This window comes from Oncorhynchus mykiss, chromosome 16, assembly GCF_013265735.2.
Source record: "Oncorhynchus mykiss isolate Arlee chromosome 16, USDA_OmykA_1.1, whole genome shotgun sequence".
NCBI classification, from domain to species: domain Eukaryota; kingdom Metazoa; phylum Chordata; class Actinopteri; order Salmoniformes; family Salmonidae; genus Oncorhynchus; species Oncorhynchus mykiss.
The window spans coordinates 20,275,504-20,300,404 of NC_048580.1; the positions used below are offsets into that span (position 1 = coordinate 20,275,504).

General features: G+C 41.7%; 2 protein-coding genes and 1 pseudogene across 5 annotated transcripts in view; 2 read left to right on the forward strand and 1 right to left on the reverse strand.

Moving 5' to 3' along the window:
- dnah3 (dynein axonemal heavy chain 3) overlaps window positions 1–7,388 on the forward strand; it is a 48,888-nt gene extending 41,500 nt beyond the window's left edge. Inside the window, exons 54-61 of the mRNA XM_036946454.1 lie at window positions 40–284; window positions 582–698; window positions 1,169–1,326; window positions 1,994–2,161; window positions 3,483–3,625; window positions 4,694–4,898; window positions 5,082–5,219; window positions 5,292–7,388. Of these exons, the coding sequence (XP_036802349.1) occupies window positions 40–284; window positions 582–698; window positions 1,169–1,326; window positions 1,994–2,161; window positions 3,483–3,625; window positions 4,694–4,898; window positions 5,082–5,219; window positions 5,292–5,645 (1,528 nt within the window). The 3' untranslated portion in view covers window positions 5,646–7,388. The remainder of the gene's footprint in view (window positions 1–39; window positions 285–581; window positions 699–1,168; window positions 1,327–1,993; window positions 2,162–3,482; window positions 3,626–4,693; window positions 4,899–5,081; window positions 5,220–5,291) is intronic.
- A 2,917-nt stretch (window positions 7,389–10,305) lies between these two features.
- Window positions 10,306–11,461, reverse strand: LOC110491568 (annotated as a pseudogene).
- A 3,268-nt stretch (window positions 11,462–14,729) lies between these two features.
- dcun1d3 (defective in cullin neddylation 1 domain containing 3) lies at window positions 14,730–24,852 on the forward strand. 4 transcript variants are annotated; one of them, XM_021565115.2, is made up of 4 exons: window positions 14,730–14,789; window positions 16,984–17,069; window positions 17,575–18,139; window positions 22,531–24,852. In XM_021565115.2, the coding sequence occupies exons 3-4, from the start codon at window positions 17,685–17,687 to the stop codon at window positions 23,081–23,083; spliced, it is 1,008 nt and encodes a 335-aa protein (XP_021420790.1). In that variant the 5' UTR covers window positions 14,730–14,789; window positions 16,984–17,069; window positions 17,575–17,684; the 3' UTR covers window positions 23,084–24,852. The 4 variants fall into 4 exon arrangements, with proteins under 4 accessions (XP_021420790.1, XP_036802351.1, XP_021420789.1 ...); XM_036946456.1 differs by lacking the exon at window positions 14,730–14,789 and adding an exon at window positions 14,796–14,851; XM_021565114.2 differs by lacking the exon at window positions 14,730–14,789 and adding an exon at window positions 15,019–15,406.
- The last annotated feature ends 49 nt before the right edge of the window (window positions 24,853–24,901 follow it).

Below are 24,901 nucleotides of genomic sequence, written 5' to 3' on the forward strand. Positions count from 1 at the left end.
CAACAAAGTAAACTAACACTATCATTGCTAACTCCACAGGTTGTGGTTGACCAGTTACCCGTCTGACAAGTTCCCAGTCAGCATCCTGCAGAACGGGGTGAAGATGACCAACGAGCCGCCCAAGGGGATGAGGGCCAACCTGTTCCGCTCCTACGTCAGCGACCCCATCTCCGACCCCGCCTTCTTCAACAGCTCCAAGAAACAGGAGGCGTGGCAGAAGCTGCTGTTTGGTCTCTGCTTTTTTCATGCTCTGGTGCAGGAGAGGAGGACCTTCGGACCTCTAGGTGAGACTAACACTCTGCTATGATTCTCTTTTCTTTCTTTTTACCCCTTTTTTCTTAAAACAAAATGTTCTCCCCTTCTCAGTCCCTTCCAGTCACTGAAATTGTATTTTGGTGTTTTCCCTCATCTAATACCTTTCTTGTTCCTTCTCTCTCTCTCTCTCTGGGGAAACACATTTTCCTCCAGTATACGTCATGACGAACGAATAATGTCACCGCACTGAATATCCTCTCTTATAACTTGAGTTAAAGGGTCAAATCTTGTCATTGTTTTTTGTTTTTTTCGCATTTCACCCCAAGGTTGGAATATCCCGTATGAGTTCAATGAGTCTGACCTGAGGATCAGTATGACGCAGATCCAGATGTTCCTGGATGAGTACGAGGAGATTCCTCTGGAGGCCCTCTCCTACCTAACTGGTGAGGCTCTCACAGACACAGCTGTGTGGATGAGTATGAGGAGATTCCTCTGGAGGCCCTCTCCTACCTAACTGGTGAGGCTCTCACAGACACAGCTGTGTGGATGAGTATGAGGAGATTCCTCTGGAGGCCCTCTCCTACCTAACTGGTGAGGCTCTCACAGACACAGCTGTGTGGATGAGTATGAGGAGATTCCTCTGGAGGCCCTCTCCTACCTAACTGGTGAGGCTCTCACAGACACAGCTGTGTGGATTGGTATGAGGAGATTCCTCTGGAGGCCCTCTCCTACCTAACTGGTGAGGCTCTCACAGACACAGCTGTGTGGATTGGTATAGAGGGAGAGAGGGACTGTATCACATAGCAACAAAAGAGGTTCATTCTCTGTTTGTATCGGAGCATAGGAGGGTTTACTAATCTGAACTAGTGGAAGACAGACACATTTTCTCTCTCTCCCTTTCTCTCTCTTTCAGGTGAGTGTAACTACGGTGGCAGGGTGACGGACGACAAGGACAGGCGTCTGCTGGTGTCTCTCCTGTCCATCTTCTACAGCAGGGAGCTGATAGAGCAGGAGGGCTACCACGTATGTGAGGGAGACATGTATTATATCCCCCCTCACGGACCGTACCAGGTACTACTGTCACCTCCATCATATCTTTATCATACAAGATGGCGGACTGTCATATCCATAGTCGATTATATTTTTATAGAGTTGCCCTTAAGGTTCAGATATTTGTTGTCGCCTTAATGATTCAGGGGTCAGGAAGTGCATTGGGGGTAGAGTGATCTGATCCTAGATCTGTGGTTAGGGGCAGTCTACTGGTATCTGCTTAGATTTTGTCACACCCTCTGTCTGGAGCCTCTGGACCACATTGCCAGCTCAAGCATAAATTGGCATTTAGACTGCTAAATAATTTGTGAAATAGTTCAACAAATAGCTACCTGAACTATCCGCATTGACCCTTTTTGCTCTTCACATACGGTGCTGCTACTGTTTACTGTCACTTTATTCCTAGTTATATGTACATATTACTTCAAATACTTCGTACCCCTGCACATCGACTCGGTACTGGTACCCCTTGTATATAGCCACGTTATAGTTACTCATTGTGTATCTATTACTTTTATTATTAAGCGTTTTACTTTTCTATTATTTCTCTATCTTCTTTCTCTCTGCATTGTTGGGAAGGGCCTGTAAATGAGCATTTCACTGTTAGTCCGCACCTGTTGTTTACGAAGCATGTGACAAGTACATTTTTATTGGATTTGAACGAATTTGTACTGTTTGTCTTTTCAAGACCTATGTTGATTACATCCGCAACCTACCCATCGCGGCGGAACCTGGCGTGTTTGGACTCCACAGCAATGCTGACATCACCAAGGACAACCAGGAGACCAATCAGCTGCTGGATGGAGTGCTGCTGACACTTCCCAGGCAGACTGGAGGCGGGGCTAAATCCCCTCAGGTTAGTTGGACAGTGGACACTAGGGTTGAATGGCGGGAACCCGGTTACTGAGATTTACCGGGATTTACTGTCCAAAACCACTCCCTTTTCCCAGGATAAATAACTGTGAGAAACCGGTAAATTATAAATTATTTACATGAACAGCAAGGCGTGAAATGGAACTGTTAAATTATATGCAAAGTCTAAATCTGGCTTCTCTATGGCCTCTGCATGATGAATCACCAATGCTCAGGGTGGGGGCAGACAGCCCATCTCAGTATGGAGCGATGCTCACAATGCATGTAGACTTATCATGTCATCATGGTCATTTTCTTGTGACAGGTAAACCTGCATTTGCTGCAGCAAAGCCTATAATACAGAAATATAAAGACCGAATGTGCATCTAATTTACCTAAAAATTCTTAATTGTAAAGATGAGTTTTTTTTTAATTGAAGCTGCAGAGTTTTAAAACAGCATAACACTTGAATATCGTGGCTTTAAATCAATACAAGTGCGCGCAATCTCTCTGTCTTTCTCTGCCTCCATCAACTCCATTCAAATCACATCCAAAATAGATCATCCTGTTCTAGATTGATATATAGCCCTATATATAGATGTCCTAGCCTACCTCTTTCAGGTAATACATTCAATTCAGTATTAGCCTTATATTCAGCTAATTAATGATGGGTTATGCATAATAAGCTTCTAACTTATGTCTCTTGCGCAATACACACGCACCTGTGCTCTGCTGGCCTCTCTCCATAAAAAAAAACGCCCCTTAGCTCTTGGGAGTCCCGTGCAGGAAAAGCTAGACTAGAGTAGCTTGCTGGACATGACTTTTTCTCGCATTTCTTATATCAATAGACTATTCGACGAGGGACGGAAGCTCTTGTTTGCTGACGGCACAATCATTTGGGCTTTTCTGAGTTTGGGATTGTTAAATGTCTTTAATGTAGGGCTCATAAAGTGGATTTAATGCATCTCATCAGTCTCAGGTCGCATCAGGGCTGAATTTTTTTAAATCAAAGCTCTAATCAAATCCAGAGAGAGGTTTATTTATATGCTTTATAACGCTTTTTAATGACACTTCCAGTTTTTACTACCTAGGAGAAAAGTGATTTATTCTCCAGATGGAACATTTTGTAAAATACCGGTAAAATATTCACCGCTACTGGACACTTCTCTGTGTGATCAAAACCTGTACATTCTCACACACCGGCACTTTATGTGGATAAGAAGTTGTGATGCCTCAGAACAAGTCCTGATATGTCAGCTCTGTACAAAAGCTTCAATTGTTTTGAATTTATTATACTGGTAGTTAGATCTCTTTGATTACTACAGGAAGTGGTTGATGAGCTTGCGGAAGACATCCTGTCCAAGCTGCCAGCAGACTTTGACATCCAGATGGTGATTAACAAATACCCAGTGATGTATGAGGAGTCCATGAACACTGTGCTGAGACAGGAACTGATCCGCTTCAACAGGTAAATATCATGATCTGGAATAAAGAAACAGGGGGTCAGGAAGTGTAGCGTTTCAAACGGACACAATGAATGCACTCAGAAAATACTTACTCTACATCTGGCCATGGTAATTGGAGTCTTATGGTCAATTGATTAAAAGCAAAGTAAAATGTTTTGTGTCCCACATAGGGTTGCAAAGGGAGGGTATATTACTGGTAATGTTCAATGATTTTATAGACTTTATCACGTTTACAACTAGTGGCCTTTTTGGATACTTCAGATTATCACAGGTGTCTGTAATTATCTCTGGCCCTCTGTGTGGCCTTATCTGTCTCACTATTGTTTATGGAGATATGCTCTGATGAAGGTCGACTGACCGAAAGCTCAGCCTCTTTTCAAATAAATGGGCATCTGACTGGAAGTGTGCACAGCCTTTTTTTCCCCTGTTTCTCCAGTTTAGCATTTTGCCTCCAGCACTTTCACTAATCGGTTTTGGATGTGCAGTATTTTCTGCCTATTATCTACATGAAATTTTCATCACATGTACTATATATAAAATAAGAGGATTTTAAAATAGAATGAAAAGCTGTTAAACATTATCCTAAATATATCCCATCAACTCAGTCAATAACATTGGTGTTTAATAAAAGGGTTTCAGTATGAAATATCCTTTACATTTTTATACACATTTACTTATTTTATTATGTAAATTAGTCTTTGTTGTAAATATTGTGGCGCCAAACTGGTGGCAGTTGTGAAAAAAAGTCTATAGTTGGTAGAGTTTCCTTGTTGATTAGATGTTTTTTTCATTAATTAAGCTATTTTCTCTTGAACCATATGGTTTATCCACTAGAAGTTATTTAAGTATAAATTACCAACTTTGCCATAGATTACAATAGATTCTGTAAATTACCGGTAGTTTTACAACACTAGTCCCACATTTAATGACCACTATAAGCAGTTGATTTGTACTCTGAGTACAGACTGTCATTACTACACAATCATTACAGGCCTTTTTGGCTATGGGGAATTTGGGATTAGCAATTATGTGTTCATAACATGCTGATAATGATGCTTTGACCCCCTCAGGTTAACTCAGGTGGTACGCATCAGTCTGATAAACATTGGAAAGGCGCTCAAGGGTCAGGTGGTGATGTCTTCTGAGCTGGAGAACGTCTTCAACAGTATGGTGGTGGGCAAGGTGCCAACCATGTGGTCGGCCAAGTCCTACCCGTCTCTGAAGCCTCTGGGCAGCTACGTGTCCGACCTCCTCGCCAGGCTAAAGTTTCTACAGGTCAGTTATGCTCACCAAGAGAGTGAGGGTACTGAGCTGCTCAACCCCCAACAATACACATTCAAATGTGTTTGTATGTTCAATTAAAGTTGTTTTGAGGACAGGGATTTTGTTTCCTGTGAAACTGATACTTCTGAAAGACACAAATACTGATGCATGGGAGTTGGGCTGTGTGTTTGACAGGACTGGATCAACAATGGGCCACCACCAGTCTTTTGGCTCTCTGGGTTCTACTTTACTCAGTCCTTCCTCACGGGAGTATCTCAGAACTTTGCCCGAAAGTATACCATCCCCATCGACTTCATCGGCTTTGAATTTGAGGTAAGGGAGTACAATGTAAACCTCATCTTTGTGTCCAGTGAATGCATGGCATGACTTCCCTGTCTCTATCAGGTGACCAAGCAAGAGACCCACATGGAGAACAAGCCAGATGATGGGGCCTACGTGAAGGGGTTCTTCCTGGAAGGGGCACGCTGGGACCGGGAGAAGATGGTCATAGGAGAGTCCCTCCCCAAGATCCTCTTCGACCCCCTGCCCATCATCTGGCTCAGGCCAGGGGAGATGTCAAAGTTCCTGCATGAGAACATCTATGTGTGTCCCGTGTACAAGACCAGTGCACGGCGCGGAACCCTGTCCACCACGGGCCACTCCACCAACTACGTAATGCCTATCGAGCTTCCCTCCGACCGGCCACAGAAACATTGGATCAACCGCGGGGTGGCCTGTCTGTGCCAGCTGGATGACTAGGCATAGCTCTGCAGACATCTTACAGGATGTTAGATATGAGAGACAGACAACCAACTCACTCCTTTTAAATCGCTATTAAAGGCAGATTTGTTTGCTGTATATTTTCAACTTGATTTCTTGATATTTTTAAAGATTGCACAGGCTGTCATATAGCCTGTGTACCAGTCTCTTTAGCTAACATTCCACTCCTTGTCATTGCCAAAGCGACTGGCCTCTCAATGTTCAATATGCAGCCGGATTTACAGCACAGTTGCTGGTTGGTTGTTGGAAACAACATTAATATTTTCCATGACAATGTTATGGACGGGGCAAATTTGGCACAATATAGAATTTGAATTTTAAGAACGGCAACAAACAAAACCGTTACGACCTGCTAAGGTAATTCCCTGGTGAGAACCAGTGTCAATGCAAGATCATGTTGTTCAAATAAATTGGCTAGAGAGGACTCCATAATGAGAGTGAAATGATGATAGGTCAAATATTAGTCAATCGAGCTACGTTTGCTTCAGTTGCATCCCATTAATGAGAGGAATGAAACGCAAAACTGACACCTGTTGTCATTGCTCGCACATATGCTGATCATCATGAAATTGCTTACTTTATAACAATTTGTTGTGCTTGTTGCAACCTGGTCTCAGAGCATTTTGTATTATTCTGTATGTAAATCCGAGACACTCTATTTAGTATATGTTACATTTTGTATGGTAGGTATTAATTTGTGGTTGTCCATTACCCATTTCATATGATATGTTACAAATTACAATTCATATTATATTATGAATTTTCTAAATGTACAATATATTGCAAATTTCCAAAACGTTTAATACGTTACGAATTCTAGCTAGGTGGCTAATTTTAGCTAGGGGTTAGGGTTAACTTTAGGAGTAAGGTTGAAGGGTTACTTAACATGCTAAGTAGTTACAAAGTTGCAAGTAGTTGCTAATTAGCTAAAATGCTGAAGTTGTCCGTGATGAAATTCGAACTCGCAACCTTTGGGTTGCTAGACGTTCGCGCTATATACCCACCCATCCACACTGACCAACCACCCTCCTTTCATTTTTGTCTTAACCATCTGTCTTATGAAACCGTACCAAACATAACATACTTAATAAATGGAGTGTCTCGGATTTATATGCAGAATAATAAGAAATGCTCTGAGACCAGGTTGCCATTTCAGTTCTATTATTTGTCCCTCTCATATTAATAAGAGATTGAGTCAAGATGGGATACTTTAGGAAACTTTCTGAATGGACATAGTGAGAATTAGCGAACACACACAACCTAAAAGGACCCATCAATCAAACCCACCAGCGCACCTCAGACACAAACAAATCTCATTTCTCCTTTCCTAAAATGTTTTATTAAAAACCTAGGCCATCTGAAAGTAGACCTATGCTACATTATAGCATAATGTTAAAATAAAGTTGCCTTTCAAATTAATTGACAATGAAAGTTTGAAAGGGGAGAGAGAGACAGCTATAGTATAACTTGGTTGATTATTGGTTATGGTTATGTAATTATTGTCCAAACATGTGCTTATTCCAAAGGAAGATTTCCACAGAATTCCATCAATAAGGGATCATAGCTTTCACCTGGTCAGTCTATGTCATGGATGTCATAATGTTTGGTACAACCAGTCGTTTGGGCAATTAAAAAGAAAATACACTACCGTTCAAAAGTTTGGGGTCACTTAGAAATGTCTTTGTTTTTGAAAAGCAAAAATTAAAATAACATCCATTAAAATAACATCAAATTGATCAGAAATACAGTGTAGACATTGTTAATGTTGTAAATTACTATTGTAGCTGGAAGTGGGTATTTTTTTAATGGAATATCTACATAGGCCTACAGAGGCCCATTATCAGCAACCATCACTCCTGTGTTCCAATGACACGTTGTGTTAGCTAATCCAAGTTTATCATTTTAAAAGGCTAATTGATCATTAGAAAACCCTTTTGCAATTATGTTAGCACAGCTGAAAACTTGGCAGGTGTTTTTACACGTGGTCTGCCACTGCGAGGACGATCAGCTGTCCATTCTGTCTCCCTGTAGTGCTGTCTAAGGCGTCTCACAGTACTGACATTGCAATTTATTGCACTGGCCACATCTGCAGTCCTCATGCCTCCTTGCAGCATGCCTAAGGCACGTTCCCGCAGATGAGCATGGAACCTGGGCATCTTTCTTTTGGTGTTTTTCCAGTCAGTAGAAAGGCCTCTAGTGTCCTAAGTTTTCGTAACTGTGACCTTAATTGCCTCCATCTGTAAGCTGTTAGTGTCTTAATGACCGTTCCAGAGGTGCATGTTCATTAATTGTTTATGGTTCATTGAACAAGCATGGGAAACAGTGTTTAAACCCTTTACAATTAAGATCTGTGAAGTTATTTGGATTTTTACGAATGATCTTTTAAAGGCAGGGTCCTGAAAAGGGGACGTTTCTTTTTTTGCTAAGTTTATATTAGACGAAAGAAGCACCTTGTTCTTGCTTGCTGGATATAAAATAGACTACAGCATTCACAATGAACTGGCGGGGAAGTTAAGGGTGAGAGCTTCTCTGGTATAATGTCATCACATTAGGGCTGGTGGTAAAAATGCAATAAACGGGAATCCTTTGTGCTCCCTGTGCCCAATGTTTATGTTAAATTAAACACAATTAAATGTATTACATCAGAATTCCCAACGTTAGAATGTTTCCAATCAAATGTATGAATTAAATTAGAACGTTTTCCTATCCGTCTAATTTGCATAAACATTGTGATTGGATGATAGCTGTGAAGGTTATCAAATCCTCTGATCTCCTGGAGCTCATTAATGATGGAACGTTCATATTTGAATATTGCCGAAAGGCCGGTCTCTTTGGTAATGACAAGGAGTGGAACGTTAGATAAAGACACTGGTACCAGGCTAGCGGTCATAGAGATGGATCCCCTTCCGTAGCGGTGCGTGGGTAAAGTCCCAGGGGAAGCCAAGCCAGAAACAAAAACGCCAATTTACAACCTGTGTTGTGATAATTGCGTTGTTTGCGCTATAACCTGTTAGTTCATGTGCCATGTCACCGTGAAATATAGGCCTAAGGCTGAGACAATAAGAAGACTGTGGCAGAATAAATTGAACCACACCTTTCATTACGAAGTCGGAGAACAACCTCTGTCTGGTGAAGTCCACAAAGCATATTGCATGTAACAAACAGTTACATGACCCAAAGCATGGTCAAGCAAGTTAAAATTTCCAACATTTTCAGAGTACTAAAACAACCTTTGATTTAGAACTACAGCTTGTGTGTGTGTGCAAGTAGAAAAAACATGTTGACTCACCCGACTTGTAGAGAAACACCAATGCCATCCTCCTCTCTGTCATGTTGACGAAACGGTCTATCACTCTATCATACAGTACACACTTTTAGTTTTTGTTGACCTCGGCAACCTGGCTAAAATGCTTGCTCGCTAGCCTAACTTCCTTTCATGGGCAACGATTAACCAACTAGTTAATTAACCTGTTTACAAAAACCATAGAGGGCTGGTGGTGTGTTTACATACACTACATGACCAAAAGTATGTGAACACATGCTCCTTGAACATCTCATTCCAAAATGATGGGCATTAATAAGGAGTTGGTCCCCCCTTTGCCGCTATAACAGCCTCCCTCCACTCTTCTGGGAAGGCTTTCCACTAGATCTTGGAACATTTCTGCGGGGACTTGCTTCCATTCAGCCACAAGAGCATTAGTGAGGTCAGACACTGATGTTGGGCAATTCGGCCTGGCTCTCAGTTGCCGTTCCAATTCATCCCAAAGGTGTTTTGATGGGGTTGACTGGCTCTGTGCAGGCCAGTCATGTTATTCCACACCGATCAACAAACCATTTCTGTATGGCCTCGCTTTGTGCACTGGGGCATTGTTATGCGGAAACAGGAAAGGGCCTTCCCCAAACTGTTGCCACAAAGTTGGAAACACTGAATCATCTAGAATGTAATTGTATGCTGTAGCATTAAGATTTCCATTCACTGGAACTAAGTGGCCTAGCCCGAACCATAAAAAACAGCCCCAGACCATTATTTCTCCTCCACTAAACTTCACAGTTGGCACTATGCATTGGGGCAGGTAGAATTCTCCTGGCATCCGCCAAACCCAGATTAGTCCGTCGGACTGCCAGATGGTGAAGCGTGATTCAGAATTCCAGAGAACGCGTTTCCACTGCTCCAGAGTCCAATGGCGGTGAGCTTTACACCACACCAGCCGATGCTTGGCATTGCGCAAGGTGAGCTTAGGCTTGTGTGCGGCTGCTCGGTCATGGAAACCCATTTCATGAAGCTCCCAACGAACAGTTATTGTGCTGACGTTGCTTCCAGAGGCAGTTTGGAACTCAGTAGTGAGCGTTGCAACCAAGGACAGAAAATATTTTTTTTGTGGTAGCACATTACCTTTAAAACTGGAAAGCCACTAAAGATCTGGCTTTTAACTGGTTATAGTAAGACATTGTTCCTATCAGTCAAATTTAACAGTTGATAAACGGAAGGTGGTGGTAAATGAGTAAAACCTTTGTTGTGTGTATGCACTAATGCACTTTACTCAATAAATCCTTAAGTTTATTTTTCAACCCGACAGAGTTCATCTGACTTTTTAGTAATTCCATGAAAGAATGAATGCAGAGGAGTGGTTCTTTTCAAAACTCAATTTATTGAAATGATAAATATATTCAAAATAGTATCACAAATCTTTATGGCTACTTATCTTATAGGACAGAAAATGCTGACATCCACATAGCAGCTCTCGTCAGGAATCCCATGCATAAATATACTTGGAAATGAATTACTTTTTTCTCCAATATATAAGATGGATTTTCAACTCAACTCCTGAGATTAGCCAGTAACTTTCCTCCTGTCCTTGGTAACATCAACCCTTTCACAAGAATATAGAGTTCATCTAGTATCAGCTGTAGTATCAGCTGTCCTCATGTGACTGTAAGTAAACTGGCTGGCCTGCTTCCTCATGCGTTGCTGTGCTTTCAGCTTCCTGCCTTTATGGGTTGCCAGTCCCATTATAAGCAGGTAGATCTGCAATGAAGGGTATGGAACCGAAATAAAACCATGACATTAGATAATAGTGAAATCACACAATATCGCCCGAGATATATAAACATTTCTTCTGGTTTAGATGTCTGTCACTTACAAGTCTTGGATAGGGATTCCTGTAATAAAGACCTGCGAAACTTAGTAGGGAAAAACATCACTCAGATTCTCACATGAAAAGCATTTAAGTGTGAACTCTAAAACATGTCTGATTTGTCCAGAGATTATTACTAAATGAAAGAATTTGAAAATGTCAACCAGGCTTTTCTTGACACTCACCAATTTCTATCCTTGTCTCACATTCTGCTAAGCACTTCTTTATTGATTCCTGATCTGTCAACTGAAAGGGATACACAGAGCAACAGATTCATCAAACAGATACAGATGATACCGAGCTACACAGACAAACATAGGGTCTGTCTTTTTGACTGTTGGTTCTGTCTGAAGAGGGTCTGGGCCTCCTGGACAATGTACCTTCTGTCACTCACAGTGTCTTGTGGGAGTGTGGACTGCGCCCCAGGCGATCCAAAATACCCTAATATACAGTGACAGGACCTGATTACGTGTGGCTGTCGCCATTTGGTCTAAAAACAATACAAAGCAGGGAATAGAAAAAATATATGCAAGGAGTAACTTGCCCTATATACACTGCTCAAAAAAATAAAGGGAACACTAAAATAACACATCCTAGATCTGAATGAATGAAATATTCTTATTAAATACTTTTTTCTTTACATAGTTGAATGTGCTGACAACAAAATCACACAAAAGTTATCAATGGAAATCAAATTTATCAACCCATGGAGGTCTGGATTTGGAGTCACACTCAAAATTAAAGTGGAAAACCACACTACAGGCTGATCCAACTTTGATGTAATGTCCTTAAAACAAGTCAAAATGAGGCTCAGTAGTGTGTGTGGCCTCCACGTGCCTGTATGACCTCCCTACAATGCCTGGGCATGCTCCTGATGAGGTGGCGGATGGTCTCCTGAGGGAGCTCCTCCCAGACCTGGACTAAAGCATCCGCCAACTCCTGGACAGTCTGTGGTGCAACGTGGCATTGGTGGATGGAGCGAGACATGATGTCTCAGATGTGGTCAATTGGATTCAGGTCTGGGGAACGGGCGGGCCAGTCCATAGCATCAATGCAAACCTTCTTGCCACAGCTCGCATTGATGTGCCATCCTGGATGAGCTGCACTTCCTGAGCCACTTGTGTGGGTTGTAGACTCCGTCTCATGCTACCACTAGAGTGAAAGCACCGCCAGCATTCAAAAGTGACCAAAACATCAGCCAGGAAGCATAGGAACTGAGAAGTGGTCTGTGGTCCCCACTTGCAGAACCACTCCTTTATTGGGGGTGTCTTGCTAATTGCCTATAATTTCCACCTGTTGTCTATTCCATTTGCACAACAGCATGTGAAATGTATTGTCAATCAGTGTTGCTTCCTAAGTGGACAGTTTGATTTCACAGAAGTCTGATTGACTTGGAGTTACATTGTGTTGTTTAAGTGTTCCCTTTATTTTTTTGAGCAGTGTAATTAACACCAGACTCGACCAAAGGATCCAGAGTACTGCAAAAGACTGGGGGCTCCGTTTGAATTGATATAATCTGTGATCAAACATCATTGAACAGTTGAAAACATATACATTTAGAATATATACGGCGGTTGGTGAAAGTAAATATTCCATTACATTGCTTTGAATGATTACTTAAACAGAGGTAGATTTAGTGCTGGACATGTGGGTAAAAAATACATGTACATACATGTTTCAATAAACCACTAGGTGGCAATATAACATCTGAAATTAAGTAATAGTAGCAGAGACTAGATAGTTCTTATTATAAAAAATTGACAGCCGTGGTATATCAGACCGTATGCCACGGGTATGACAAAACATTTATTTTTACTACTCTAATTCCGTTGGTAACCAGTTCATAATAGCAATAAGGCACCTCCTGGGTTTGTGATGTATGGCCAATATACCACGACTAAGGGCTGTATCCAGGCACTCCGTGTTGCGCATAAGAACAGCCCTTAGCCATGGTATATTGGCCATATACCACATCTCCTCTGGCCTTACTGCTTAATTATACCTCAGTGGACTAAATAGCTACTTGCTTATTCTACAACTACAGCCATTCACTGGTTTCCACAAATACAAAGTAAGGGAAGGGAAAGGGGGATACCTAGTCAGTTGTACAACTGAATGCATTCAGTTGAAATATGTCTTCCGCATTTAACCCAACCTTCTGAATCAGAGAGGTGCGGGGGCTGCCATAATCGACATCCAAGTCTTAAACATAGGCTACAACGTAAAAATGTATGAAAACAAAAATGTGCTTTTCGGTCTTAATTTAAGGTTAGTGTTAGGCTTAAGGTTAGCAGTGTGGTCAAGGTTATGGCTAGGTTTAAAATCACATTTTAAGAAGATGAATTGTAGGGTTTATGATTTTTGTGGCTGTGGTAACTAGTGACGACCCTTCCCCGGTGACTGGTTAAAAATCAAATCAAGTTTATTTATAAAGAGCTTTTAACATCAACAGATGTCACAAAGTGCGTATACAGAATCCCAAACTAAAACCCCAAATAGCAAGCAATACATGTAGAAGCTGTCTTATGTAGCCTAGAATTATGCTGCGTTCAAAACAACCGGGAACTCGGAATCTCCGACTTCAGTGTGTTCTAGACAACTGGAAACTCCGAAAAAAACAAGCTCCGACTATGAAAAATTGGTTTGAATTGGTTTGAACATCCAAGTATTAATTCCAACTCGGGAACTCTGGCCTCTTTCTAGAGCTCCGACTTTCCTACCTGAAGATCACTGACGTCAAGATTTGACCTAGTATTTTTCAGAGTTCCCAGTTGTCTTGAAAGTACCATTCAACCTCAGGAGGCTGAAGAAATGTGGCTTGTCACCAAAAACTCCCACAAACTTTTACAGATGCACAATTGAGAGCATCCTGTTGGGCTGCATCACCGTCTGGTACGGCAACTGCATCATCCACAACCGCAGGGCTTTCCAGAGGGTGGTGCAGTCTGCACAGCGCATCACCGGGGAAAAACTACCTGCCCTCCAGGAAGGACAAAAAGATCATCAAGGACAACAACCACCCGAGCCATTGCCTGTTCACCCCGCTACCATCCAGAAGGCGAGGTCAGTACAGGTGCATCAAAGCTGGGACCTGAAAAATAGCTTCTATCTCAAGGCCATCAGACTGTTAAACAGCCATCACTAACACAGAGAGGCTGCTGCCTACATACAGACTTGAAATCATTGGCCTCTTTAATAAATGGATCACTAGTCACTTTAATAATGTTAACATATCTTGCATTACTCATCTCATATGTATATACTGTATTTTATCCCATCTTGCCTATGCCACTAGGTCATTGCTCATCCATATATTTATATATTCTTATTCCATTCATTTACTTACATTTGTGTGTATTAGGTAGTTGTTGTGGAATTGTTAGATTACTTGTTAGATATTTCTGCACTGTCGGAACTAGAAGCACAAGCATTTCGCTACACTCGCAATAACATCTGCTAACCATGTGTAAGTGACCAATAAAATTAGATTTATAATGAGCTGATTAATGTTGAAAATTGTACTTTTCTAGAGTAATAAAATGAGGTCAAATATTGACTTAGTGATAGTGATCTTCAGGCCGGAGCTCTAGAAAGACCCCAGAGTTTGACCGTAAAAGCGCCTACTTTTATTTTCCCAAATACCTAATTGTCTTGAACGAACTTAAGTCAGAGATTTTCGAATTCCTAGTTGTTGTGAACGCGGCATATATAGCTAGTTCGTTATCTAATGCCATGTTCAAAACAACTGGGAGCTCGGAACTCCGAAATGTCCAACTTCAGTGCGTTCAAAACATCTGGGAAATACGAGCTCCGACTGAAAAAAATCGATGAACAGTCATCCATCTTTCTAGAACTCAGACATTCCAACTTGAAGTTCAATGACGTGATGATTTAGCACGTATTTTTCCGAGTTCCCAGTTGATTTGAACGCGGCATACTGGGGTCTGTGCGTCACACCTATGAATATGGGCTAACGTGAGCTATCACGGTAACAAGGCAAAGTAACTGGCTTTTGACACGCTTATCGTTCATTTAATACGAAAGTCTAGGGTAGGAATATCTAACGCTGTATGTTTACATTGCAATAACACCATGCTGACTTATCGCATAGTAGTATTATCTGGCAATTATTACTTGACCTACCTGCTATGCTGTTAGCTTTTTGACATGTCGCATTGAAATGACGATTAAATTGACGTATGAGAGGTGTGTTCGCAGCGATTAGTGTTGTAAAGTCGCTTCGAAACAATTAAATAGTCATTTTTTTCATTCACTTTTCAAAGCCCTTCAAGTTAAACGATTTCACCAAATATTATGTTAATTCATGTTCGTTGGGTTTTAGCTGTATTAGTCAGGTTGCCAGCTACTACAATTTTGAACTAAATCTGAACAGGGGACCCCATCCACACAGATCAGTGGATGGTATAGTTGCTAGCTGTCTAACTGGTGCTCTGTTGGGAGGAAGTGATGCAGGGAAAATCCACTCAATGACTAAAGGGGATACACAAAGAAACTATAAGCCTTTCGTACTGGTTCATTCGACTTTTTTTTAGTAGTCAATTTAAAGTAAAAGACAGTCGTCTAGGGCGGTTGTTTGCAAACCAGGTGCGTTCTTATCAGGCAAAAGCCAACTTAAACGCTCGTTTTTGTTTATGGTGCTGACTAGCTTCCTACTAGCATTAGCTTAGCTGGCTAGCATTTTAGCTAAGTGGGGCTGATTGTGTCGTTGTGTCCTAAGTTCGCTATTTGTTTTACTGATGTTATTGGAGTGATGTACGTGATTTTCTCGACAATCAACTATTTCTAAGAGGTAACGTTACTTATCCTGTTTGTGGTCTAAAATAGTTTATATATTTATGGCATACTAGATTGCCAACTTTACAGATAACTAGCTAACGGTTAGCTACATGATGACGTGCTAGCTAGCCAGTCGGTAGCTAAGTATGATGATGGCGAAGTGTAACCAGCCACAAACGAGGCTATATTATTACCAGGGAACTTAGCTGCTGTAGTTGTTAGACAGTCGAGTTGATTAGGTTACCATGTTAGCTGGTCAAACAAAGAAACAGTTATGTTAGCCAACGTTCAGATGCAAACTAGAACTGCACAGCTGAGCTAGCTAACGTTACCAAGTTTAAAGATAATTGTTGGCAGTGTTATTTTCATAAAGGGGTTGCTAACTAAATAGGTAAATAGCTAGATATTCCCCACAGTATATACATGCCGATGTGTTCCTAGTCAGCTACCTACAACAATAAAGTATATCATATTAGAATGAGGTGAACGTGGTTGAAAGCACTGCAGTCTTTCCAGGAGGTGTTATGCCTGTACATGTCCACGGAAGTTTCATTCCTCATAAATAGTTTCAATAAATGTGATCAGGGGCTTTTCGCTTGTTGCTAAGTGTTTCATTAAATCATGAAAGACAGGAACAAAATAAAACACCAACTAGTTGAACAAGAATGGTAGTACAGTATTTGACTTATGAATCTTGCAACAGCTGGAAGCCATCATGAATTCCTCATTGGGTAACAGAATATTTAAAATGTAGGCCTATGTAATTAAAAGGTCGCTAACAAAGGAAAGGGCTAGGCATATTTATCTCTATAGTTTCCTGCTTTGTGGTTGAAAAAGTACCCAATTGGCATACCTTAGTAGAAAATGACTCAAAAGTGAGTCGGCCATTAAAATACTACTTGAGTGAAAGTATTTGGTTTTAAACATACTTAGTATCATAAGTAAATGTAATTGCTAAAATATACTTACGTTTCAAAAGTAAAAGTATACCTTTTCAAATTCCTCATATTAAGCAAACCAGCTGGCACCATTTACTTAGCATGTTTTTATTTACCAATAGCCAGGGACATGCTCCAACACTCAAACATCATTTACAAAAAAAGCATGTGTTTAGTGAGTCTGCCAGGTCAGAGGCCAGATACCCCAGAAAACTAAAGTAGTACTTTCAAGTATTTTTTACTTAAGTGCTTTACACCACTGTCTGCTTTCAATTAAAAGTAGTTCATCCTTGACTCAAGGCTGTGGAAATGCATGTTGTAAATGACTGCTTTCTCAATCTGAAATGACAAATTCACAGCAAGTTCATACACTGAATCTACATGTGGGCGAACGATACCCCTGTATCACATTATGCTTATGGTGACAAGATGCTGTGTGTCTTTCAGCATTACCGATGTTAAGGTCACCACGATGGAGCAGAAAAAGATGACACCTTCATCTAGAGTGATAAAGGCATTCTGAGGAAGTGTCTGTAAGTACTTATTATCAGAACCAACCCATTTCTTCGCTATCGCTGAGCAATTCTGGTAGCATATTGTGCAGGCTAGTAGTATGTATGATCCAGACAACTTACATTTCAATTTTAGTGTTTTATTTGGTGGTATCTTGTGGTTTTTAGTATTTTAGTCAGTTATATGGTAATCCATGCTGTATTAGGCTCTTCTCTATAAGTAGTTATTCAGCCCTCTAGTTTGATATGAACCCTCCTATACATGGTACAGTACCAGCTTCTATGGTAACTGGGCCAGGCTTAAAACTGCCAGACACTTCACCCTTTTGCGTTGGTGACGGTCTACTTGTATGGTCTTCATGTGATTTTCTTATTTTAGCATTTAGCAGTTGTCTTCTCTAGTAATTATTACCTCAGTGTTGTGGCTTTTGACCCTTTGTGACTAATGGGTTTGTTGATTCAATGACTCATTGTCACTGTAGTTGTTGACCCCATGTGACTGTGATGGACTCCTCCTCTGTTCCAGGGCCCAAGGGCATGTTGAGACGTCTCACCAGGCCAGAGCAGAGGCGTCTTGGTGGGGCAGACGGGGCCTGAAGGAGTGGAGGACAGACCGAGAGGACCAGAGAGAGAGATATGGGCCAGTGCGTCACCAAGTGTAAGAACCCATCGTCCTCGCTCGGCAGCAAGAGTGGCGACAAGGAGCAGGGGTCCAAGTCCCACCACAAGAAAGGCGGCGGGGGAGGAGGGCACAAAGAGGAGCCTGGCACTGTGTGCAGCAAGACCTCCAGTGACCACATGTTCAACGGCACCAAGACCGCCATGGAGGTTACCGTGGAGACCACGGTGATCCCTGCGTCAGCCATGCTGGGGGACCTGAGGAAGGAGGACCACTTGGTGGCGGATAGGGAGGGGCCGTCCTTGCTGCGCATCGAGGAGCTCTTCTGCTGCTACAAGGACCCGCATGAGGATGCCATCTTGGAGGAGGGCATGGAGGGGTTCTGCAACGACCTGTGCGTGGACCCCGCCGAGTTCCGCGTGCTGGTCCTTGCCTGGAAGTTCCAGGCGGCCACCATGTGCAAGTTTACAAGGTGAGAGACGGGTTGGGGATGAGATCGGAAGGAGTAAGGATGAGACAGTCGATGCTTCATCAATGTTTTTTAGCCTGATATTCAGAAAACATGTTCAGAGAAGATTCCTCAAGTAATTTATTGGTCCAAAAGAGACCATATTAGCCTGTAATATTGATTAGCATGGCTGATTCAATGGCTGATGTTAGACATCTGACCAAATTTCTAAAATGGCTACTGCTGTCCTGCACTGTATGTTTTAGGCTAGCTTCCCCTCTCACTGTGCTGTGTTTCATTTAACATTGGTCTGGCTGGCCACCCCACCCCCACTTCTCTCAGCTTTCAGCAGCACGGCAGCTCACTTGCTATTCTGACAGGTAGGGGGCACACAGGAAATCGAAACAGGCTCTGACACTGCACTCTGTAATGAGTAGGGATTAGACAGGGTCTTTCTCTGATTGCCTATTGCTCAGATGATTTTGTCCTCTTCATTTTCATGTAATCTTGTATCTAATCTGAAGATTGTACCTATTACCATCATTTGACCTATTAACAAATGTTCTCATCTGAGCTACCTAGAGCCAGAAACTTGAAAGGTTTACTGTTGCGTTGCTGTTCACACCAAGTCTAATTTCATGTCTGCTGTATAAAAGGGGGTGGAAAAGCAATGTATATCAGGGAACATATCTGGCCAGGGACTCATGCTGAAGTGACAGCAGAACAATGTGACAGGATGTGGTTGTGAGTCAAATCCAGTGTTATTCGTCACATGCTTCGTAAACAACAGGTGTGGACTTACAATGAAATGCTAATTTACAGGCCCTTCCCAACAATGCAGAGAGAAGGAAGATAGAGAAATAATAGAAACACAATGATAACGTGGCTATATACAAGGGGTACGAAGTAATTGAGATAGATATGTACGTATAACTAGGAATAAAGTGACAGATGGTAAAGAGTAGCAGCGGTGTAAGTGATGAGTCAAGAGTTAGTGCAAAAAGGATCAATGCAGATAACCAGGCTAACTATTAAACTTTTTAGCATTCTTATGGCTTGGGGGTAAAATATGTTAAGGGTCCTGTTGGTTCCAGACTTGGTGCGTGTGTACACATCCTATAGTAGGGACTGAATGGCTTACACTTAGACTCTGTGTGGACATCCTATAGTATAAATGGCTTACTGATTTTGTGTGTGTGTGAGCTCGCTTGTGTGTGTGTGTGTGTGATGGATGTGTGCACGTGCAAGTGTAGACTTCCTAACACTAGCGTATTGACTTCCTATAGACACTCTATGAGGGCATAGGCTTCCTATAGACTATATATGCTAATTACGCTTGCTGTAACCTCTCCAACCCCTAACCTCTCTCTCCTTCCTTCTGTACTCTTCCAGCCGTTCTGGGTTGGTGTAAACTTTTTCTCTAAATTTTGTCAGCCTTCGCTAAAGATGTATTTTTGTCACTTGCTGACTGTCTGCAATTAAACAGGACATAAAGCAAAATATCAACAGTTAGCAAGTAATATTTAAATTAATAGTTAATTATATTTAAAAATATAGTCTGTATGATTCAATTCTCATTACTGAAACAGAAGTTCTCTCTACTGCAACTGGCAGCATTAAGTGAGAATGGTGTTGTGAAGGATGAGGAACCTTAGCATGTTTTGCTAACAATAGAGATACTTGATGACTAAGCAAATTTTTACTCAATGTACATAATTAGACATTAATGAAGTATATTTTCATTGAAATGTTTAAATCTAACGTTTTTCTAAATATCAAACTACCTGTATCGGTAATGATAATCAATACTGTCGTGTACGCAGTCTGCAAGAGAATGTTTAACTTTTAACTGGAGAAATATAAAGAGATCTGCTTACCTACTTCATTCAAAATCAAACTTATTTTAAATTCTCTGTGTGTGTGTAAACAGTCCTTCAAAAATGTTGTGGAGGATGAGAACATCAGTCATGGACACTTCATTTTTCCAATATTTTTTCATTATTATTATACATGAATATTCAGTTAATAATTTTTCTGTCATTTGAAAACATCTAGTAGAACATCCATTTATTTTTTTCAGAATATTTTCATTTTACCCTGTTTAAATTACAACATAACATACATTCCGACAGAGCTGGACACGTTGTGGTAATGAGAATTTTAGCAGAAAATGCAATAAAATACACAAATAATGAATTCCTATGTTGAAATTACTCTTTGTGCAAGGTAGAGAACACTTATCTTTATGATATTTTGTTATATTACTAAATTACATATTTTATATTTAAAATCATTACTGCCATGGTATTTTAAGGATTTCATGAGAATGACCCAATAGCGAAACAGTCCTGTAGTTTAGCATTTGCATCATTGGACCACTTCTATATTGAGCGTGTCACTGGTACTTCCTGTTTGAGTTTTTGCTTGTAAGTAGGAGTCAGGAGGATAGCGTTATGGCCAGATTTGCCTAAAAAAACGGTAAGAGAGCTTTGTATGCATCTCTGTGTGTGGCGTAAAGGTGATCTAGAGTTTTTTTAGTCTCTGGTTACACAGGTGACAAACGATTTCAGTTTTCCTCCATTATAATTACTGGGCACTAGGAGCGCCACCTGGGTGAGTATTTTCTTGTTTTCTTAAAGCCCTGTACAGCTCGTTGAGTGCGGTCTTAGTGCTAGCATCAGTTTGTGGTGGTAAATAGGCAGCTACGAAAGATGGAGGAAAACTCACTTCATAAATAGTATGGTCTACAGCTAATGATGTATTCTAACTCAGGTGAGCAGAACCTTGACTTCCTTAGTATTAGAGATTGTGCACCAGCTGTAGTTAAGAGAACCCCCCCCCCCCCCCCCCCCCCCCCTTGAGCTTACCCAAAGCTGCTGTTCTGTCCTGCCGATGCATAAAAAAACCAACAAGAATATTATCCATGCCCTTGTTCAGCCAAGTTTCCTTGAAGCATAGGATATTACAATTCTTCCGGCCCTGTTGATAGGATAGTCTCGATCGTAGCTCGTCCAGTTTGTCCTCCTGTGATTGTACATTCGCCAGTAGAACAGAGGGTAGAGGAAGCTTATTCACTCGCCGCCGTAATTTCATCAGGGTGCCCGCACGTCAGCCTCTAAATCGCCCCTCTCTTCCGCATGTCGGGGATTCAGGCCTGGCCCGGGGTGAGCAGGGGCCCGTATAACGGCCGCTATACATTCCAGCGCCATTCTCATCAAGGGGGCTTCTTGCCCTTTCTCTCTGTGTGCTGTAAAGCGTGCTCCTCTTTATCAGAGACTTTAAATGGCATAGTTATTTCTGTTTTTACTTTACCTGACTTCTTTATGTTGAGGCCCATGTGATGTTTATCAGAGTTAGCTTAGTTAGGAAACTTTGACCTATTAACCTTTCTAGCGCAGGCGCTAGCGTAACCCCTCGACAACATTCTGCTGAAAAGGCAGTGCTCGAAATTAAAAAATATTTGAAGAGAAATATCCACCATATTGGAGTCAACAGAAGTTAGAAATAACACCATAACTATTCACTTACCTTTGATGGTCTTCATCAGAAGGCACTCCCAGGAATCCCAGTCCGACAATAAATGACTGATTTGTTCCATAAAGTCCATCATTTATGTCCAAATAGCCACTTGATGTTAGCGTGTTCAGCCCACTAATTCATCTTCATGAGGCGCAAGCACTTCGTCCAGACAAAAACTCGAAAAGTTCCGTTACAGGTCGTAGAAACAAGTCAAACGATGTATGGAATCAATCGTTAGGATGTTTTTAACATAAAACATCAAAAATGTTCCAACCGGAGAATTCCTGTCTGAAGAAAAGCACTGGAACGAGAGGTAACTCTGTCTGGAGCGCGCATCACGAGCCTGAGACACTCTGCCAGACCACTGACTCAAACAAGTCTCATGAGCCCCTCCTTTATTGTAGAATCCTCAAACCAGTTTCTAAAGACAGTTGACATCTAGTGGAAGCCGTAGGAAGTGCAACTTTATCCATATCCCACTGTGTATTCGGTAGGCCAAGCTTTGAAAAACTACAAACCTCAGATGTCTCACTTCCTGGTTTGATTTTTCTCAGGTTTTTGCCTGCCATATGAGTTCTGTTATACTCACAGACATCATTCAAACAGTTTTATAAACTTCAGAATGTTTTCTATCCAATACCAATAATAATATGCATGTATTAGCATCTGGGACAGAGTAGGAGGCAGTTCACTCTGGGCACGCTATTCATCCAAAAGTGAAAATTCTGCCCCATATCCCAAAAAGGTTAACTACTTAAAATTGCCCAAGTTGTCTTTGTTGCCAAAAATGTTAAAAACGGACAGGTTTTTCCCCCTATTGCTCATTGCCCTGAGTCAAAGGTTGATATTATGTTGCGTTCTATAATGCAGCCTTGTTTCTCCCCTCCTGTCTGTAGGAAGGAGTTTGTGGATGGATGCAGGGCGATCCAGGCGGACAGTCTGGAGGGCATCTGCTCCCGGTTCTCCTGCATGCTGCTGGAGGCACAGGGCGAGGAGAGCTTCAAGGACCTGTACCGCTTCACCTTCCAGTTCGGCCTTGATGCCGAGGAGGGCCAGCGCTCTCTTCAGCGCGACATCGCCATCGCTCTGTGGCGCCTGGTCTTCACGCAGGACACGCCGGCTATCCTTGAGCACTGGCTGGACTTCCTCGGCGAGAACCCGTCGGGCGTGCGGGGCATCTCGCGGGACACCTGGAACATGTTCCTCAACTTCACACAGGCCATCGGGCCAGACCTGAGCAACTACAGCGAGGACGAGGCCTGGCCCAGCCTCTTCGACACCTTCGTGGAGTGGGAGATGGAGCGCAGGAAAAAGGAGGCGCGGGAGGAGCAGTTGAAGAGGGCAGAGGAGGAGGAGAGGGGATGCACTGAGACCGAGGACTCTCCCTCCAGCACAGACGGACTTGAAACAGAGAGCGGATGGGGCTCACAGACCTGGGTGGGCCACTGACTATGGAATTCTGGGAAGGGAGGAAGGTCGGGGTTGGTGGGTTCTGACCTATAAGTGAACTGTACATCTGTGAATCATTGGATGACAAATTAGTATTAACATTACCATTATTCCTCTCGCTCCTTTTCTGTTGCGGTGGGACAGGGTTTCCTTGCACCCTGCTTTATTTCTGGTTATTGAAAGGGCTCTAAGAACTGTATTGTTTTTAAGCACTTCTATTTAAGTTATTTGTTTTATTTGTCTTTAATGTGTTTGTTTTTTAAATAATTTGGACATGTGGTCCATTTGAATATTTCCCAACTCACAAAGAAAGCTCAGTATATAGGGTTGCTTTAAAAACCAGGTGCCAGAAATCCATACCAGTTCCCAAGTCTCATTGACCTGGAAACACTGGTGACTGGACCTCTCACCCAAATACATAGGCTTATTAAATCCTCATATTGCATTAAGAAGAAGGGAAATTGGGACAATCTATTTGTCCTCAAATAACTCTTTATTACCAGAGACTGAGCTTTATCTTTATGGGGTCAGTGAAATCAACTTGATTGGAATTGTTTTATTTTGGAACAACATTTGAGTGTGGATGAATTGGCTTTCATTTTTGAAATGTGGACTATATAAAGGGTTATCTTCTTGGCTTAACTATTGCCTGTAGTTGTGATGGCCAACCAAGATTTGTTCAAGACGTGGTCGTACTCGAGTGTGCATAAAGTAAAAATTGAAGTGAAGCGACGGTGAAAATACCTTGTTACTATTTTTATTCTATTTATCTAAATAAAACATTTGTTGAAGCTATATTCCAATAAGTCCTTTTAAATTTCAAGTTGATTTCTTTAAAAATAATCACACCCTTTTTTTCTCTCTCTCTTCTGCATTGTAATTTATGAAAAGGTTGTTGAGTGCTCTAGACCGTGGTAGTGTCTTTAGCTTATTCTAACTACCAGGGCTTGGTTCCATTTTGGTCCCTAGCCCCTGTCCCTTTAGTGTTCACAGATTCCAAAGGACTGAACACATGTAAGCAATATGGTATTGGCCACCAAGCCATTCAATGGACTGTGGACTTCTACCTGAAGTTATAGCTTGCACATATGTAGTTAATTCAGATCTGTGAACAGGACAGAAGGTGACCTTACCTGGGCTACATTCAGGGCTGTTGTGTTAGGTCATTACAAAGCTTTTGTCCTTCCATGGAGGGCCGAGTATCTCTTGTACTTGATTGAATCGAGGTCACAAATTTGTAAAGAACAACCCTCACCTGGTTGTCTGGTTTTTCCTTTCAATTAAGACCTAAAAACCCACAGACACTAGGCCCTCCATGGAATTGGTTTGACACCCTTGCTTTAGGGACTCTGTAGTTAGTTAGAATAAGCTAAGACCTTACCAAGTTTGCAACAATCTTACAACATTGGACAGCTATTCACTCTAATCTTGTGGGCATGTCAAGAATGTGTGTCGGCTGCTAGTGACTGTTGTGTTAAGTGCACAAAACACAATGGCCCTCCTAGTCACCATGCTTGTAATGCTCTCATTCATGCCTGCAGCTTCTAGACCATTCACAACTGTTGAATTATAATGAAACAGAGCCCAGGCCTTTTGGTGACAGTGGATCATTGTTAACCAGGTGCATGGCTCATTGAGTGTCTGCAACTGAGTCCAGTGTGGTCAGGGGGTGCCCTTGTGAGGTTTATGTTTTCCTTTGCCCTTTTTATATAAAATGCATTGATTTATAATGAATAAAACCATGTTCCAACTTTTGACAGTGGACCACGAAATACATATGGGGAGTTTAATTTTGTTTTGGTGGTGTCATTGTCCTGT